Below are 19889 nucleotides of genomic sequence, written 5' to 3' on the forward strand. Positions count from 1 at the left end.
TCAGCACAACTCTGTTATCTAGCATGAATGAAACGGCCCTCCGGACCAATGCGGGTGAAGGGTCTCGCCCGAGGACACGACGACAACGTGCGTCCCATCGCCGGGTGAGGGCGAGCGTCACGCAGTAAATCAGTTTCCACATTCGCGCATACCACGGGCCTGACAGCAGGGCGGCGTTCTGTCCGTTAATGAGGTGACAAACGAAACGCAACACGGACACCAACATGCTACAGCTCAGCGGTCTTACACAGTGTGGGCGGGCTCCTGGGGTCGCTCCGCCTGCTCCGGGAACACAGGATGGGGCGGCTCTCCGATGGGCATGCACCCCAGAGATTTACTGATGGCGTGGCTCAGCTTTTTGGCTGGAGACTTCTGTGAGGAAGGACACAGAGGTAGGCGGTCGGTGTTTGCTCCTTTTTACCGAACTGTGTTCATCTCCCCTTGCTGGTGACTTACCCAGGACGAGTGCTCCTTCATCTGGTGCTGGTTGCTATGGGGACCGTTGGCATGGCCGCGCCAGAAGCAGCTCTGGCACAGCTGATATCCGTGGCACTGCTGGCACCGGTACCGGAAGCCCATCATGCTCTCGCTCCGGCAATAAGAACATTCCACCGGATGGAAGACTGGAGAGAGAGACGACATCATCGGAGTGCGTCTTCAATCGCCAGCCACGCCCCCTTGAACTATCCTCCAACACTAAATCACTCGTTTGACTTTAATACTGATAATGAAAGAGGTAGAATATTTCACTTTCTTTCGACTATTTGTGATACAACCGGCTCAGCGAGGTCGAAGTCAAACCTGGAAGATTTTAGGACAATAAAAAAAAAACCCTCAGATCAATCTGTGAGCCTAAATCCACACAGATGAAGACTATGAATGTTGTACGACTGTATTTCAGCTGATTAGATGATGACAAATGCTTAAAAATAAAAGTTAAGGTGCCGTTTTCAACATTAGCGAGTCGGTGCATCAGAGGGAGCCAGACGAGGCATTGTGGCGGGGGGTCGGCCATCAACATGTCCAAAAACGTGTTCAGCACGATCTTCTTCTGGACACAAGCAGACGTGCATTAATGTGAACGCCAGAGACCCGGCAGGAGACAAAGATCGAGCAGCCTCTCCATACCTGCTGGGGGAAGCACGTCCGGACCGAGTGCTCCGTGTAGCCGAAGGACGGGCCCTCGAACACGGCGGTGGGGAGCTTCAGCACCTCCCGCAGGAACTGGTCAAACTTCACGAACATCATGACTCCGCTGGAGTCGGAGATCTGGGAGAAGATGTCTGGGAGATGAGAGAGGTCATTCATCAACAGGCTTATCCGTAACCCCACATGTCCACACAGCGCCCCCGTGTGGTGGGAAAGAGAGAGACAGAAACATAACGCTATTATTACAGGAGCATGGCAGGAGCGTTGAACACTATATATATACTCCTTTAGTAATGGCTCCTTTGGTATCCTCACAGATTAAATCTACTTTGAAGCTTCTTCACGTCTTTGATGCCTTCAGAAATGAACTCACAGCGTAGTTTGTCCACGATCTCCCCGCTGCACATCGTTGCCAGCATGGCTTTCATGGAGAAGACGGTCAGCTTCCCGTGGCTTTCACTGCACGAGGAGAGAAACGAGCAGAACCGGTCAGATTCAGCTTCCTTCCTCTGATCGCAGGTATCCCAGCGATGCAGCGGCGCTAGAGGCAACAGATAAGAGGAACTCTAAGTGAGCGGGGGGGGGGGGGGGTTAAATGAGCGGAACACACGAGTTCCAAAAACGGCGATCGATCATAAAAGCTCCAAGCTGCAGGATGCTGCGTGTCCATCGTAGCTAACAAAAGACACACAGACCGATTTAGCGTCCTCCTCCATGCCAACCCCCCCCGCCTTGCCTGTCGTAGGTCGCCACCATGAAGTTGAGCAGCAGCCCAATGGACTGCTCCACGTTGATCTGGTGGGTGGTGGGCAGCCGCTTGTTGAGCTGGTAGTAGATGGAAGACAGGATGGTCTCCAGCCGTGACACGTTGATCTCAGCGCTGTGGTCCAGCGCGTTGAGGCCGTTGTCACGGAAGGCTTCGATCATGTTCCAGACGTCCACCAGGTGAACTGCGGGGGGAGTGGAAAGAGATCAATCGGGCCGGAATCGATCCAGAGCAACGGGTCTACACAACAAGGGGGCAGACAGAAGAGGAAAGTCTCACGGTTGCATCTCTTCTGCACAAACCGGAGCTTGCAGGCGGTTCTGTACGTGGACAGTCGGATCACGTCAAAGTTCTGAGCTCCTGAAAGAAAAGGCATTAAAATAATCGGTTGAAATAATACACAACGCAGAAGTAAACCACACCGGTTACAGAGGCAGGGAGGAATGCCAACCTTGTCCAGCCCCCGACGGCTCCTGAAAACCATCATGGCGGACGTCGCTACCAAGACGGGTGGGAGGCCGATCGCACGGACTTGACGTTAGATTTAACTGAACTGATGGTGCTACGCAAGAATTCAGCCACACATCATTTATTAATACAATTAGCAGCATCTCTGTGGAAGTGGTGACATCACTGAGGCTCCTGCCCTTCCTTCCCAGCAGACCTGTGCCTGCCAGTTGTCACGAGGAAGGCTTCCCAGAGGTCAGGTCGTCTCAGTGCGGGTAAGTCGGGCGTCAGCGGTTTAAAGGAAGAGTTCCTGGTCTACAAGGCCCACCAGCGCACCGACACCAGTCGTGTTGCTAAAGCCTTGTGTGGCGCATTCCCAGTAGTGATGCTACAAGTAGCATTTATGCTATTTTAACTGGACCTTTCCATAGAGAGACGGTTCTGGATGCTATCTTTCTTCTTTTGTTGCAGGGCAGCTGAAACGCACCAAGTGTGAAATAGATGTGGAAACGCCAGACTCCATCTTGGTTAATACCAACCTGCGGGCGATTATCAACAAGCACACCTTCTCCGTCCTGCCGCCGGACTGCCAGCAGAGGCTGCTCAGACTGCTGCCTGAGGTCGACCAGCAGGTAGCATCAAACGCACCGGTCATATGCAACCCTAAACCTCACCTGGGAGCAAGTTGAGTTAATGCTAGCGATAGCTTAGCTTGGAGAAGGCTGTTATTGTCAGCATGGCTGCTAAGAGGCTGTGGGTGATGACGTCACGGCGTTGTGTCTCTTCCTCAGGCCTGTATGGACGGCCTCCTGAAGGTCACCAGCTCCGCCTTGAACAACGAGTTCTTCACATCAGCAGCTCAGTCCTGGAAGGAGAGGCTGGCCGAGGGTCGGTTCCACCGCTCCCCACCGCCGTTAACCGCGATCCGAGCGGACTCGCAGTTCAAATGATGTCACCTTTCACCTTACAGGGGAATTCACTCCTGAGCTGCAGCTGCGCATGAGACAGGAAATCGAGAAGGAGAAGAAGGTGGAGCTCTGGAAGGAGGCCTTCTATGAGAACTATTACGGGGAAAGGTAGGTTTGGATTACGCATCAGATTATGAAATGAAGCATAGAGAAGCTCGCCTGTAGTGTTCTGTAGATAAACCAAGAAAGACCATGTGGAGATTATGAAGTAATCTCAGTTTTACCTTTACGGTTCATTTACGGATTGATTTCTTTGTGTCTCCTCTCTCTGTTTAGTTCTGGCCTCAGCTTGGAGGAATCCAAAGAGCTGACGAAAGCTCATCAGAATGAGGAATCTATCCGACCCCAGTCCCCAAATCATCCATCGGGACCCGTCGCCGGAACGCTGGAGGATCCAAAGGACTCCAGGGAGAACAGTCGTGCTGCTGCTGCTGCCAAACCAACGCAGGCACCTTTGAAGGAACCGGCCGGCGCCACAGAACCCATGAAGACGCGCCGCTCGCACTACGCCGAGGGCCGCAAGGTGACCGTGTTAGCATCACTGGTGCCAACGCCTGCAGCGACATCACCAGAGGTCAGCAGAGAGACTGAGCAGGCCGAAGTGGGACCGCCGCCTGAGAAGGAGCACAAAGAGGACGGGAAGGAGGAGAGAGCAGAATTCCAGGCGGCGGAGGAGGAGAAGGAGGAGAGTCACCCGCCGACAGTCAGCTCAGAGTTAAAGGAGGATCCGCCGCCGGCTGCGGTCGAAGTAGCCCAGAGGGAAGAGGTCAAGTCTGAGCTCAGCAGCCAATCGGAGCCAGCCAAGAGGAAAGCCGCTAACGAGACGGCGGGTGGACGGACACCGGAGAAAAGGCCTTGGGTGTCCTCAGCGTCTTCAGCCACGTCCGTGTCTCCTGCAGCATCCTCAACATCCAGCCCTCCGACTCCGCCATCGGCAAAGCAGAAAGTCCCGCCCCTCAAGGTGAGATTATCACGACAATTCAGCTTCAACTTCTCACCTGATTGGTTTGAATTTATTGTAATAAATCGCTGGTTTTTATTTTATTTTGCAGATTCCCCGTGTCCAGAATTCTTCCAGTTCCTCTGTCTCCGAGCCAAGTGCCACCAAAGACCCCCCTCAGCAGTCCGGGTCGCACCGGCGCTCGCACTTTGGCCGACATCAAGGCCAAAGCCCAGCTCGCCCGAGCTCAGCGAGTAGCTGCCGCCGCAATATCATCGGCATGTGCCAGGCCCGGGACGAGGTGGCGGTCGGCAGACGCCGCCATTGTCCAGCCCGCCTCGGACACCGACCACAGTACCGGCTGCTGATAGCAGTTGGACCGGCACGACCCGTTCTGGTCAGCTAAACACTCGCATGATTTATTCAAGCATTGACCAAAAACACCAAGGTCAGTCTGCTGGCGCGTTGGACGCAGGACTCCACGGCGTCCCGAAGACTTTAGGTGCATCAGCGCAGACTGTGGAGGGACAAGACATCCCACCGTTTATAGCAATCATTTCCAAGGTAAAATACCAAAGTCACCTTAAATCAAATGATCCCAACTTGTTTTTAAATGTTTTAATCAAAGTAATATATTTTAATTCATATATTTTAATATAAAGAGAAATCTATTTGCTAATTGTTTTTGGAAATCAACAGGGTTTTTACTAGATAATATATATAATATATTGGCTGTCTGTTTCTTTTCCTGTGATCCGGACAGACGACCTTTTTTACGGCTCACGTTTCCCAGCTCGGAACATTCTGTCGGTCCAGACGTGTCTGATTTTAGCTGTTTACATTTGGATTAATTAAATCACCGTTTTTAGTCCACGTTGAATGTTTGTGAAACAGAGTTTCCTTAAATTTAACATCAGTTCACTGAAAATCCCCAGTAAATATTTATTTCTTGGGTTGTGACGTCACATGCTTGTGGGGGGGTGGGGGGCTGGACCGCACAGCAATCAGCCCCTAAAGGCAGCTGAGGCCTTTAGTAATGAGGACTGAAGGTTGGGCGCCGCCCATCGCTGAGGTCACCTGTCTGCTACGAGGATCTGTTCATCAGCAGGTGTAACGTTAGCGTCTGTCTTTCGTCTCCATCTAAACTCCCTGTGGCTGTCATTTAGCACCCAGCACTTATAAACAAAATGTTATTTTATCATAGACTTATGAATAAATAATGAGAACAGCATTTTGTGTGTTCACTGTTGCGCCAAGAATTATTTTATTTCGACATCCTGTATAGTTTATACCAGACGGGAAAAATGTCTTCCGGTTCTGATCCAGAATGAGGTCAGGAACAAATATTACATTTTCACATTAAAACGCATTTATGGATTAAAAAAGAACAATCTAGAACCTTTTGGTGCTGATCCAGAGCACCACGTGGACGGTGTAGATCCAGTTCGGAGGGGAACGAGCTGTTTGGAGGGAGGTCTGGCAGCTCAGCCGTGCGCGTTTAAGCGGCGTGCGTGCGTGCGCACAAATATATGTATATATCTGTGTCTTCTGGTTTTTGAAAAAACTTGACACAATACCACATAAGAAGTGCTGTCAGTTCCACGTGAGCTCAAGACTGCCCTCTATCTCTGTAGGGTGAGATTGAACGTGTCGTCACGGAGGGAAAATTGGCCCTAATTTGGCTTCCTGCGGAAATAAAACAAATGCTTTGATGTTTGGGTTTCCAAAAACCCAAACATCAAAGCATTTGTTTGAAGCTTTGATGTTTGGGTTTCCACTCATTGGAAACCCAAACATCAAAACATTTTTAACATCAAAGGAATAATGATGAGAAATCCTATATATATCATCATCTGTGACAGCTCAGCATCCAGTCTACAATGGCGACTCAATCAACTTACTCAGATTCATTTATGAAGGGTTTTATGGAAGTGTTGGATAAATACCAGCTTCAGTCAGACACCCACCAAGACAGACAGTTAAGGGGCTATGTGGCGAAACACATACCGCCAAAAGTCACTCAAAAGAAAGCTATCGAGGGAATACTGACCCCAGAGGAAGTAAAGCGCTGTGATGCTGCAACGATGAAGAAGCTAGCACAGTATCCAGATGCTAGAGCGACTAATGACAGGCTTTTAGCTCGGCATGTTTCCTCGGAGAATGACAGACAGCATGAAATAAAAGCATTACGGAAGTTAGAAGAGATACTTGAATCCATGAGAGAATACTGAGCAGCCAACTCATCACCACTCACCACCTTCATGTAGACTGATAGTCTACATGATAGTCATCCCACATCTTTGGATGGAATGAGTGTCCCCACTGATACTTGTCGAGTCTCATTCATTATCGGTGCCCTGACATGCCCCCCCCCCTCCATGCTCATCCTCATTCACCCTGAGCTACTCTCCTGCAGCTTGGGTGGGATAAGCTATTAGAAACAACAGGGAATGACATGGTGGGGTGGATGGGGAGGAGTAATGCCCTTCACCCCCCCCCCCCACACTCCTCCCTCCTCCTCCTTCTCCACGTTCCTCCCCCCACATCTTTGGATGGAATGAGTGTCCCCACTGATACTTGTCGAGTCTCATTCATTATCGGTGCCCTGACATGCCCCCCCCCTCCATGCTCATCCTCATTCACCCTGAGCTACGCTCCTGCAGCATTGAACCCCCCCCCGGAGTGTTTGGGGGGGGGGAAATTGGTTCAATTCCCGGAGTGTTTGGGGGGGGGGGGGGGGGGGATTGAACCCCCCCCCCTTACCTCCGGAAAGGTCAAGGAGGAGGAGGGGGTGGAACGTGGAGGAGTGTTTGGGGGGGGGGTGGTTCAATGCCCCCCCCCAAACACTCCTCCTCCTCCTCGCTCCCCTCGGGTGTTCCTTTACTCTGGAACACTCCAGAGGGGAGCGAGGAGGAGGAGTGTTTGGGGGGGTGCATTGAACCCCCCCCCCCCCCCCCAAACACTCCTCCACGTTCCACCCCCTCCTCCTCCTCCTTGACCTTTCCGGAGGTAAGGGGGGGGGGGGTTCAATTCCCCCCCCCCCCCCCAAACACTCCGGGAATTGAACCCCCCCCTTACCTCCGGAAAGGTCAAGGAGGAGGAGGGGGTCAGTCATAAATTATTTTTTGACTGGAATCGATTTGACTTATTGCAGGAAATGTGAGCCACTTCACAATAAAATCAGAATTACTATATTGTATTTATGTCTCCCTTCACATTTTGAAAACTCAGTTTGTGTAAATCCCTTGTTGTATTTACTGATGCTTGCAAACCACACTGCAGATCCTTTTCCACCTCAGGGACAGTCTCCAACAATGACTGCAGGGGGGCATCTCCTCATGTCATTGCATCGATATGTCCAGTTGACTTTGCACCTGTTTAATTGTTTAAAAGGTTCCCCATTAGCTGCCACCAAAGTGACGAGCTAGCACCAGCACAGACTTTACTACGCTTTCATGTCAATATGTGGACGTGCAGTAAAAGAAAACTGAGGGAGCGAACACAATTTAAAGAGACTTTTAAATAACTATCCAGCTTCCATCCACCCTAATGATGATGTCATCACCCTAAATGTCAACATTCCTATGATACACACAAAATGACCCCAAACCTACACAAAACGGGCATTTCACCCAGTAACTCGCGGTGCTCATTTTGCCACGTCTAATGAAACGATCGTCTTCCGAGAGCCAATCAGAAAGGGACGCTGGAAATGCCAGCGGGAGCACAGCGGCTATAAGAACCAGATATGTGTGTCTGGGCTTCTTCCCAGTTGTAAACGTCCCCCCTTTTGGGGGCCTCACAGTGTGTGTGCAGCTCCACCAGGCCCGGCGAGTCAAAGGGGGGGGGGGGGGACTAGAAGGAGGAGGTGGGAGGAGACACAATGTGGTCTTTATCATTTGCACACGCCTGCCCATCAGGAATACCACAACTCCTATCTGCCGTCACGCTTGCATGGCAGAGCAGAGATTTAAGGCACGTCAAACAAATACGTATGAATAAGAGCAAACGTAAGTCACTGTGCCGAGAGGACAGCGTGAAAGCCGCTCGTCTCCGGGGCTGTAGAGACATGTTGGAGGCCCGAGGCTCGAGGGACGACAGTGAGAGGCGGGGCAACAGAGGAGACGCTGGTCTCTGTGGGGAGTTCAGGCAATCCTTCGCCATCTAATTTGGGCAGCATCCACGGCACGGATCCTATTACAACCCGGGGAAGGGGGGCGGCGAGGAGGAACCCCCCCCCCCCCCCGAATTGTTATTTAAATAAGACACAGACTCTGTGTTTAATGAGCCTCCGTTACAGAGGACATGAAGGACGACCTGAAGCTCATTTGCCCGACCAATCAGGTCACTGAGCTGCCGCCATCTGTGCCAGACTCCGTTCTCTAATTGGCTCTGCAGGCATCTAAATCAGTGACATCATGAATCAAAACCCGACTGCCCTTTTAATTCAACTCGACCCGGATCCAAGATCAGGCCCAGGCCGCATCACAATGGCCGCCCTCTGGCCTGTCACAAAAAAAGGTTAAAGGGACTGCAGGGCCTCGGTGGAAGGATCCGATGCCCCCCTTCTCGCCTTCATTTGCACATTTAATTTAATTTTGTTTTCTACTACGACAAATGAAGCTTGGTCCGTCTAAGACGGTTCAGACACCCGAGCAGGACGCGTAAACCAAACCGCCAAAAAAGTAACGCCTTTCATTTCAAACTATTTCAATTGCAAAATGGATTTTATTTTTTTTTTGTTGCAGACGACTTCCCGTTTTTTTGTCTTGCATTTGCCCATCTGCATCCCTGAAGTCTTTGGCACGACGACTCGTACTGACTCGCTGTAATAAAAAACGACCTTAAGTCACAACAGGTGGTGACGCCTTGGCAGACGGCCAAATACCAGAATCTGTCCCGGATCAGAGGTGAAACCTTAAAGAAGAAGTCCAGTTGATTCAGCCTCGGCTGCAGCTTCACGCCACCACAGGAAGGACGATGCAAATCCAAACTCGGGTGCACGACCCAAAGAGATCCCCCAAAACAAATGGTACCGTCAAGAGATATCAAATGAGCCATCAAATACACTTGGCCGTGAAGACAAGTTCAGAGCCGTCTCCGACCCTGGCAGCTCGAGACGATGCCTGACTCTCGCCCTGATACCCCCTACGGTGGCTGGACAGCGCTGCGGTACTCACCTCCGACTTCCACTTGGCCAGCCACTCCTCTCTGGTCCGCTTGCTAATGTAATAAGGGTCACCAGCCTGGAAGGTTATTCTGGGCACGGGCCTCTGACGAAGGCTGATCTCCCAACCAACTCCCCCTCGCAGCCTGCCTCGATCTCCCTGTTTAAGGTGTTGAAACAAAAGAGTTAGCTACTGCTCTTCTCTCACGTGGAAGCATCCAGATTTGATGTTACCTAATCTGTCAAGTGGGAACTCTGCGGGTTCTAAATCTTTTTTTTTTTTTAAGATGACGATTCATGCTGCCGTGTGATCAATTCCCTGGCAACACCTTCAAGGTCAAACAGATACGAGGCGCTCCCAAGTGTATTTGATATTTCAGATCCATCCGCCATGAGGTACCATTTCCTCCAGAGGCACAGAGAAGGGCACCAAGAGGCCCCAACGAGAGCCCACGCCCAAACTACACCATTCATGATGCCATTTTCACTCCATGCTAATATAAGCTAAACCAAGCTAACTGCTTGCTGACTCGGGTTTATCCAAAGACATGTCAATATCCTCGTCAAGAAATATATTATTTTCAAATCATTATTTTCTAGCTGCAGTTCAAGCAATCCGCAAAAAAAAAACATCAATATAACCTCGTCCAACAACTGAGCAGCTGAGGAGGAAAGAGAAGAGACACTGGATGGGGATGACGGTTGAAGAATTGAATCCGCTTTACTCGCGGTTTGTAGCAGGAGACGTGCGTCAGATCGAAAGATGCCACACGCTGAAAAGCTGAAAACAAAGAACAAACACAGCAGGACTCTTACCTCGGACTTGACTGAAACGGCTCCGTCCTCCTCCTTGTGCTCCACATCTGGACAAGAGACAAGGGACAAAAACGGACGTCCCGAATCATTCATAGGCAGGGGATGAGAAGTGATGAGATTTATACAATTCCTTTTTTTTTATTATAATAATAATAATAAAATAAATATTCTTCTGTAGAAATTAAAATACAACAAACTATTCTGTGGCAATTACAGAAGAATGTCTGAAAATTCAAATACTCCTTTTTAAAAGGAGCTGAGCACTGAAAAATCAAACTGCATCAGCAAGTAATTAATTAATTATTAATTAATCAGTAATTGCTGATGAAGAACTAACTATTCTTTTGCAAAAAAGAAGAAGCATCTGCTTCGTCAACAGGCCACATGATCTATTAGTTCAGAGGTCACCCTCTGCAGCATGAGCTAACTGATCAGACATTTATTTGGGTGAACTTTGCACTTCTTCCAGGACAGAAATCCACGCTTTCTTTCAGCTACTACTCAATGCTAGTAGTTTCATTGAAGGACAAATATTTTCCTCGGGAAGGAACCCCCCCCCACACACACACACACGGTGGGAGGGCCAAAACAAAAGCCACAGGGTAAAAAAAAATAGATATGAAACCACAGTCTAATAAAAGGGCTTGGAACACGGTAAAATCTAAAGCGTGATTTAAGATGTGGCAGCCCACGGCGGGAGCGCGTTATTCATTCTTCATTGTTTTGCTGCGTTCAGCCGAGCCGCGAGGGGTGAGCCAGGGTGCGTATGGACCCCACCCAAACTGAAACACCAGGACAGCAGTCAGTCAGGATTTAGGATCCAGCAGCAGAAATAGAAGCATAAACACATCATTCAAGCAGCTGCGGCCTAAATTAGCCCGGCGGCCCCACCGAGTCCAAACGCTATCGTAACACTTGAACCCTGAGAAGCCAAGGACGACTTTAGGCGGTGTGTTTTCTACGCTGCCCGCTCCGGCCTGTCGGTGAAGTACCCTACAGGCCTGTCCCGACAACAGTGAGCTCTCTAAGCAGCCTCTTCATTACAGTTCCATGTGTAGCCCCCCCTCTTTCAGTGCTGGTCTGGTCTGGCTGAGGCGGCACAGCAAGCCAAGGTCGTTGGGTTTGTGAGAGGAGCTGGTTAACATTGCCCACACAAAGAACACCTCGCCGGGTTTGGAGCTTGTTCCAGGTCTCATATCCCGCTCGATCCGGAGCCCAAAATCCTTCCTGTGACCTCTGGGTGGATAATAGACGCCCTGTTTAGTCGACTATCGATCCTTTCTGTGAGTGAATTCGTGTGGTACCGGGTTTAAAATCTCTCTGCACGTCTATTTAGGGTGCCTGAAGATGCCACGGAGCAACCAAAGTGATTTAACACACACCACTGAGCAATCGGGCATGTTTTTTCTGAATTGCGGCTTTGCTCGCCCCTGACCCCCGCCCAGTGTGCCAACGCTTACATAAGCAGTAAACATACCTGCACCCATGGGCACGTTGTGGTCAGGTGCAGAAAATTATTGCCCCACTGACCCAAAATAAACTCCTGGCGTGAACTCCGTGGTCTCGTGTTTTTCTTGCTTTTTAAAAGTCAATAAAATGCACAGACACAAAATGTTGTCATTGCGCTATATCATCGGCGCGTGCTAGCGACGCACAAATCATCTCACATTTCTTTTTAGCGCAGCAAGCCAACAAGCTAGGGAAGTGAGACACGATATGTTGCATGTTATATCTCTTAAAGGTCCCATATTATGAAAAACTCACTTTTGCCGTGTTTCTACACTATTATGGCGGGTTTGGGTCCTTAACCCAAAAACAGCGAAATAGGCCATCCGGTCAATCCTGCGCAGTTTGTGTGGTTCTGTAATCAAGTACAGAAATGCTTCTGGAAGAAATCTGACATCACAGTCCAAAAACGTGCACAAGATGTGCGTGCACACAATGAATTCAGTTTTCGTTATCAGAGGCTTTTCTGACAGAGCTGTTTGAGACAGAAAAGAGTTCTGCTCTGGAGTGAAGAACGATCCCAGATCAGGTGAACAGTGAAGTGCAGACTCGGTTTATAACGAGCTCTGGGCCCCCAAATGGGGGGGCGCCCACAACAGAGACCCACCGGCTCCCAACTAGAGGCAGGTTGCCAAGAGAGCAGTGGCTCTTCCCTGCACTTTACTGACTGGACTATTTATCAAGGTCATAGCCGAAGTCTTTGATGCCAAGAGTGGAGACACGTGACTAAGGAGTGGGGGTGGGGGGCAAAGTGATTTAGCTAATCTCCATCGTGCACTGAAAACTAGCTGTCAGCACCTCCTCCCTAATTTGCCCTCTTACGTTATCTGCTCCAGGCTGCTGCAGATTCACTTCTCCATGTACATTTTAATTAAACGTACTATAGTACGACTGTGAGGCAGCAGCGCCTCACAGCAGGAAGGTCACAGGTTCAAATCAAACTTTGGGCCTTTCTGTGTGGGTTCCTCCCAAAAACATGCAACTTAGGCGAATTGGTCACGCTAAATTGTCTGAAAGTGGCCGAAGCCAATAGAAGCTCACATTTCGTTGGGCGCTCCAGCTTCCGCCTCCCTCGTTTCTTGCGCGGCGGCGTCGAGCTGTCGTCTTTGTCCTTGTCTGAGTCTTGGTCTTCCTGGCTGGGCAGAAATCCATTCTCCTGAGACGGGCTCCGGCTCTGAGAGCCGTCTCTGGGGATCCCATTCTCCACGTCCCTCTTCTCCTGTTTGGGGAAGCAGGCGTCGGACGTCCTGTCTCTGTGCCCGCCGACATCTCCGTTGTGGGCCGGTGCCATGGACGGCCTGCCCGCCCCGGAGGAGGCCACGCCGGGTCTCAGAGAGCTGCAGCTCTCGACCTGCAGTCAAGGAGAAGAACTGTTAGCATCCTAGCAGCTTTTAGAAAAGCTCCTGTGGGAGGAGGACAACAGATGATGCATCACTGGACGGCTAACACACAAAACCCGTCAGAGAAACCATCCAACCATTCATTTCGTCTTTCTTTTCTGCCGTCTGGATCGACAGGACAGAATTAAAAATAAATCCAGCCTGGAGCTCGTTCAAAGCTGATGTCTTTGCATTTAAATGTTTGCAGCAAGCAACGATAAAATGGCTGCTGTTATCAGAGCGAGAGGCTAAACGAGCCATTTGGAGAGAAAAAAAAGTGAATTACAGGCATTAGATAAGATTAAATCCATCCCTTAATCCCCTCAGATTGTTCCCCTCTCAGCTCTATTAAAGCAGCTGCAAACCTCCAGTGAATGTCACGTAGAGGCATTAACTCAGGAGTGAGGAGGAGATCCCATCAGGTGCAGGACTGAGCTTCCTGTGGCCGTGCAGTTAGCATTACAGCGTCGCAAAAACACGTCAGGAATGTTGGAATGGCCGGAAGAACCGTTTCATTCTATGCACAGGAGTAAAAGGCAACCTAACGTTCCCTTTGCCTCCTCCTGCCTAAAATAAGAAGTGAGACCTAGAAAAGATTATTGTCAACCCGGAGCGGCGCAGGAAGGCGATCACGCCGACTGCTCCTGCCCAAAAATAGCCACACGGAAAAACATTTCCTGTGACAATCCCATTACTGGGAATCTGGGAGCAGAAAGTGGAGCACGTCCTGCGAGATGAGACGGATGAGGGCGGCGCCGAGGCTTCAGGCCCGCCTCGGGAGGCGTCCGCCATCCATCAGACGGTGCTCAGCAAACATTGAGGACGCGAGGTCACAGCCCATCTCGTCTCATCTCAGGGAACCAATGAGATCGCAGCGATCACGTGACCCGGGTGCGGAGGACACGTCCAACAAATGCAGATCTGAAGGGCTATTCAATGTCCAGTCATCTTTCCTGCTACCGCCTCCCTACCTCACATCCCTCCAGTCAACATGGACACATGTGTTACCATGGCAATGGCTTTCTTCTACACATCCAGAAGGTTCAACACACAGTCCAGGTTCAGAGAGTGAAACAGACCAGATAAGACGGACAGACAGGCAGGCAGGCAGGCAGACAGGCAGGCAGACAGGCTTGTACAAACTCACTAGAAACTGCTTGCGCTTCATTCCAGGCTTGCCAGCTTTAGAGGAGGGACTACTTTTCTCTGCCCTCTTGTCCATCATCAGGTCCATCATCAGGTCCATGTTCGGTCTCGTGCTCTCACCCTGTCAAAATAACGAAACCATCGTTCAGCCTCCTGGAATCCTGTTGTCCTTTCACCAACATTACATTCCAGACCTGGTGCGTTTCAGCTTTTGGCGGTTCCGATCACACATGCAGGGAAGGACTGAGGAGATGGATGTCGACCTGCCATTGACAAATCACCCCGTGACATCATCACGAGGATGCTGAATGGCCCTGCCTCCCCCTTTCTCCCTCCACGAAAGATGCCCCCCACCAGGAACCTGAAGACGACCCTAACGGAGACACTCTGACATTGGACATTACTGAACAGGACCTCCAGCACCAGGTCCACAGCCTCGCTAAACTAGAAGCGGTTAGAGAAAGATGGCGGCTGGGCCGTCGTGGAATGCCTGGATAGATGACGGACAGAGCTGGGAGGGGTGGTGCTGGTGGGGAGGGGAGGGGTTCCGTTCTTCTGTCAGGGCAGCAGAATTAGCATAGATAATAGCATGTTTGAGAGCGGGCTCATTTGGGAGCCGCTCACACGGTAGCATGTTCACGCCTGCAGGAACACGCCGTTCAGCCGCCGCGCTGGGCGGAGACGAGACTCTGCGCCCGTCACGTTTTCTCACAGCAGCGGCGAAGAAGGAGACGCAGCCCGGAGTGAACTCCGTCACATCGTCAATATCTGAGCGCCGCTTCCCCACTGACGGTTATTTAAGGCAATGTCTGTTGCCTGGCAACAACACAACGGGCAGCAATGTGTAATGGGAACATGGAAGAAGAGGACAACCACCCCCCTACACACACACACACGCCATTCCACCAGCAGCCAACGCCCACGTCACCGACAACCATTACAGATGTCACGTGACGCAGCCCGGGTGACGCTGCAGCTTCACACACTGATGATGAGGTCGTCTTCATCTCTTCATCGTGAAATGCAACACACCAATATTCACTACAGGGATTCATTTCACTCGAGCGAGTCTCTGAACGCCGGCGACAGCTCAGTCCACCTCCAGGATGTCCCCTAAATTCACCGGCCCCATGATTGGCTGACCCTCATCATGTGACTCCTGGACCAGGAGAATCTGGATCACATCGGTCCCGTTAATAGTCCGATAGTTATTCTAGACAGACTGCATTTCACTGGTAGAAGTTTTCTCCAGGATCCAGATCAGGAACTTTGGAAGATAAATCTGACTCCTGGATCAGTTTCAGCTCCGCTCTGATCTGGTGTCAGTCTGGATTAAATCTTACAACATTCTAGATCAACAGATCCAGATCAGGCTCTGATGTGTGCTTAATGTACATTATTGATGGACCAGTCCTCAGACCGCATCCTACCTCGAGTACGCGTCATTGATTGGCATCATTGATGATGTCACTCTATTCAAATCAGCCTCATCCCACGTAAAGTAAGGCCACCTGATTGGTTCAAGTTCACTTCCTGTTTTCTCCTGTCCTGCGTTTGTCCATATTTGGTTTAGAAACGCTTTAAATCACAGACACAGATTTATCCAGTCCAGATTAATCTGCTTACAAATCTAAATTCCAAACATTAATTTGACTAAATATGCATCAACTACAACTTGTGATTTAGCCCCTCCCTCCAAACAGACAACGACGTCATCATCTAACCTCTGTCCCGCTGTTCCAAGCGACACCTGAGCTTCAGGTGAGCCTCTGCCGTGACATCACCTACCGTTCTGCTTCCGGGCGAGTCGGTGAAGTCCGTGTTGCTGTTGGTGACGGCGTTGGACGGCATGATCCGTGGGGCTGATGTGGGAAATCAACTCAAAAGAAACTAAAGAAATGAGAGATGGTCCTTCTTGTGTCCTGCAGACAGAGGAGCACAGCGGTGTTATGACAAGTCCTGAAACATTTGGTGCTTCCAGAGGCTGTTTCTGCTTTCCTTTTGTTGGACACGCGTATAGGAGCCTCACAGGCTACTATAGGACACCGTATGGCCGCCTATAGGGCCGGGGCCACTGCACATGCATGATGCATGTACAGTGGCCGACTGAAGTGGCCTCTACTGCGCAGCAGAAATGAATCCAAAGTAATTTAGGGATGCATTTTTCTTTTCTTTTAATTCTACTTCTATCTTAAACATCTGGATTTGCGTAAATGCAGCAGTCGGCGCTCAGCACGCAGGAGAAATGCGTCTAAAAACCGTGTAGGACGGCCTCTGGAGGTGGAATCCAGATCGATGACAGCCGGTTCCGATTGATTTCGGAGGCCTAACGAGCCGCTGCTCCAAACATCAGGACGCTGGATAATCGATCAGTCACTGCATTTCCACCAGGCTACAACCACAGCCCGCATCATGCCATGCCTTTATTTTTAGCCGTGCGTCAAAAATAAACTTTTAGACAACGGGAGGGTCTGCAGGGTGAAACCGGAGACCAAATACGCGCGGGTCCAAATATCGGTTCTGGTTCTGTGCTGCTTAAATCAGGCTGAAATGCACGTCGCAATCTGCAGAAGCAGATTTCCTCCTTTCACCGAGCGCCTTCCGCTCCTTCACGGTCTGGTCGCCGCCGTACCGCGTAAAACGCTGCGCGCCAGCGCGCCGCGTAGAACGCCTTTAAATGCTCCTTACCCGATTTGTCCCGAGTCCCAGGCCTGACCCTTTCCGTCTCTCTTGCTCCCGGAGCCTCCTTCCTCTTCTCTCCCCGTCCTCCGCCTCCCCAGCCGGCCAGGTCTCCTCCAGATGCACCGCTCTCACTGCAGGGGCCTGCAGACGGTCGGAGGCGCACGCAGGGTCCTAAACCCCGCCGACTGCAGGGGGAGGAGATGCAAGACCAGCAATAAAAAACTTTATCATGACCTCCTGACCCGACAGCTTCATCTGCACCAACACCGAAACACCGAAACGATGCAGAAACATCCAGAAGAGTGATCTGAGAAGTGTTCCCGCGCAAATCGTTAAAAAAGAGATCAATTTTCCATAAGAAAAATGACAAATCTTCTTTAATGGAAGGTAGAAACAAGCCGGGTACAGTTAGAGACTGCTGATCACACCACCAATCACATTACTGCTCTGCCCTGATTGGTCAATTTATGCTCAGCTATTCTTGACAGTTGTGACCCTCAGCTGGAGGCTTGACCTGCTGCGACACAAATCGTAATAAAAAATGTATTTAGTACAAGTAAACAAGTACTTCTAAGAAAGACTTGTGATAAACTCACCTGTCAATCTTCTTTATCGACCCAAATCAAGTATTCCTTTTTAAATATTTGAATAAACCGATGTTTTGCTGGTACCTGATGGATCACAGCATGCAGGTACAAAGTAAAACAGGTGTTATTAATGATCTGATGTCAAGAACAGGAACCCGAGGAGACGTCCCGTTTTTATTTGCTGCGTTTATGGGCCCCTGGTGGCTGAGGGGCCCGAAGCAGCCTCGGGCCATTCGTGTATTTTGCAGTACTGCGTTTTACTGTCCTCAGAAAGTTTCCAGATGTTTTTGAGATGCTGGTCAATTTTCTTGAGAAAGAGAATCTGGAGGATCTGGATTTTGACCCTGGACCAGAGTGGATGTGGAGCAGGAAGATGATCTTCTGGTTTGATTTTCCAGAGGGGCCCGATGTTGACTCCTCCCACTCCAACCAGTTTCTCCCACACTCCCACCAGGCGGAGATCAGCGCCCAGATGGACGGCAGATTGAGGAGGGGAAATATGTGCCGGTTCATTGATCTGGAGTGATCTCAGAGTCCGTGAGACTGAGCGGTTCACGCAAGGACAGCAGCCTGCGGCGGCGGCGTGCCACACAACCTACAGTGGCGTGATGCCCTGGACGCCCACGTAGGAGGAGGATGAAGAAGAGACTCAACCTCAACCCACCTAGGTAGGAGGCAAAGGCTGACGGCGTCGTTTGTGTTTACAGATCAATAATAGATCGATGCAGTTTCTGAAGCAAGAACCACGTTAAGATTAAAAGGAGAGTTCACCAATCATTTTAGGTGAACTGTTCCTTTAACATTACACTGAGGGGAAATGAACGTTAAAAACAAATGCACCGATAAAATCCATATTTTAAATATTTTTTTAATATATCTCACATTTCAGTTATTTACAAAAGACAGTGGCGTCGTGACATTAAAAACTAGGACTTGTAAAATCAACATGAGAAACAAATACAGAACACACACAGATAAATAACAACAAGGGGGAGGCTATACAAATGAAGGTGGATGTTTCACCCCGGGTTTGGTCTGACAGGTTTACAGTATTGCCTCCACGTTGGCTAGATGGCAGCGAGCGTCCGCCAGCAGGTCTGGAATGTATTTCCCGTCTTTACCCACTATTACGCTTGAACTGCTCTGTGAATAAACAACAACAACAGACTAATGCAGAGATATTTTACCTGTATGACGCACAATGTCCGCAAGCAGTTTGGCACAAATGGAAAAGGCTGAGCGTCAGTTCCCCCCGCTCCGCCTCAAGAACACAAATCCTGAAAACACATTTTACCATCAACCCCCCCACCCAGATATTCATCACACTGGCAAAAAAAAACGCTGAACCAGAAGATACAAATGTAAAAGAGGTCCAGTTCGGACCCGGTGTTAGCATCCAATCACAAGCGCCCAAGCTGCGTTCACACGTCTGACTGAGTAAACAAAGTATTTACCTTATTTAGCGACTTTTTGTGTACAAAACTAACAACACCATCACTATAAACCAGTGCTTCTCAATTATTTCGTGTAAATCTAGAATTTACACGAAAGAACGGATCAGCTGATCTCAGGACAGACGTCAGCACCAGGTGTGAAAATAAATGCCACGGCTACCAGCTGGTCAGGTGAGTTCAGTTTCCATGGAGACAAGAGGTTGTTTAGTTTTTTAGTCTTAACCTGGCAGCCCTCTTAGTTGCATCTAGTAGTAATAGTAGCATTTCAATCTGGGTGTGTTTACAGGCACACAGTACTCCAATACCAGTGGTCTTCTTATTGGACTAAAAGACGATTCCAGGATTCACATAAACAATATTATCATGAAAACAGCAGGAATGCTTTCCATCTCCATGGTGATAACAGTAATCAATATTTTCAGCCATTCAATAACTCATCTATGATTACAAGTTCAGTTTCATGTTCTATTTCACCATAAGATGGATGCGATTATAAATATGACTGCTAATTTATGGATTAGAGCCCATAATTATGAGAAAACATTCTTGTATGGATGATAAAATCATCACAATAAGAAAAGTCTCGTAACTATGTGACGAATCTTGTCAGAAAAGATCTTGTAATTTGAAGTGATACAGGCTCTTGTAGTAATGAGAAAATATCTCATCATGAGAAACGGTTTTGAAAAGAAATAATGATAAAACATTTCAAAATGACGAGAAAATTGGTTGTTGTTTTTTAGACTCTCATGTATAAGAAAGGATCTCATAACTGAGATTATGAGACCAAAAATTGTCCAAATTATGGAAAAAAATATATATATATTTCAATTACATTTTGTCAACATTAAAGGATATTTGCCAGTCGGGGGGGCGGGGACT

The 19889-nt window shown here is 49.4% G+C and overlaps 1 protein-coding gene across 1 annotated transcript; it reads right to left on the minus strand.

The window, feature by feature from the left end:
• Window positions 1-243: 243 nt before the first annotated feature.
• Window positions 244-13104, minus strand: LOC137915993 (dystrobrevin beta-like). Its single transcript, XM_068759115.1, has 9 exons — window positions 12801-13104; window positions 10254-10300; window positions 2195-2275; window positions 1886-2099; window positions 1523-1608; window positions 1129-1283; window positions 946-1051; window positions 457-623; window positions 244-372 (listed from the first exon to the last, which is right to left on the minus strand). The coding sequence occupies exons 4-9, from the start codon at window positions 2074-2076 to the stop codon at window positions 244-246; spliced, it is 834 nt and encodes a 277-aa protein (XP_068615216.1). The 5' UTR covers window positions 2077-2099; window positions 2195-2275; window positions 10254-10300; window positions 12801-13104.
• Window positions 13105-19889: the final 6785 nt, after the last annotated feature.

This window comes from Brachionichthys hirsutus, unplaced genomic scaffold (genome assembly GCF_040956055.1).
Source record: "Brachionichthys hirsutus isolate HB-005 unplaced genomic scaffold, CSIRO-AGI_Bhir_v1 contig_596, whole genome shotgun sequence".
NCBI lineage: Eukaryota > Metazoa > Chordata > Actinopteri > Lophiiformes > Brachionichthyidae > Brachionichthys > Brachionichthys hirsutus.

Excerpts from the sequence above, each read along its gene's own strand:
- LOC137915993 (XM_068759115.1), bottom strand. The coding sequence starts at position 2,076 with ATGATCGAAGCCTTCCGTGACAACGGCCTCAACGCGCTGGACCACAGC. Across the intron at positions 1,609-1,885 it reads ATGGTGGCGACCTACGACAG|TGAAAGCCACGGGAAGCTGA; the intron begins GCAAGGCGGGGG and ends CTCCTCGTGCAG. Across the intron at positions 624-945 it reads ACTCGCTAATGTTGAAAACG|TCTTCCATCCGGTGGAATGT; the intron begins GCACCTTAACTT and ends CTCTCTCTCCAG.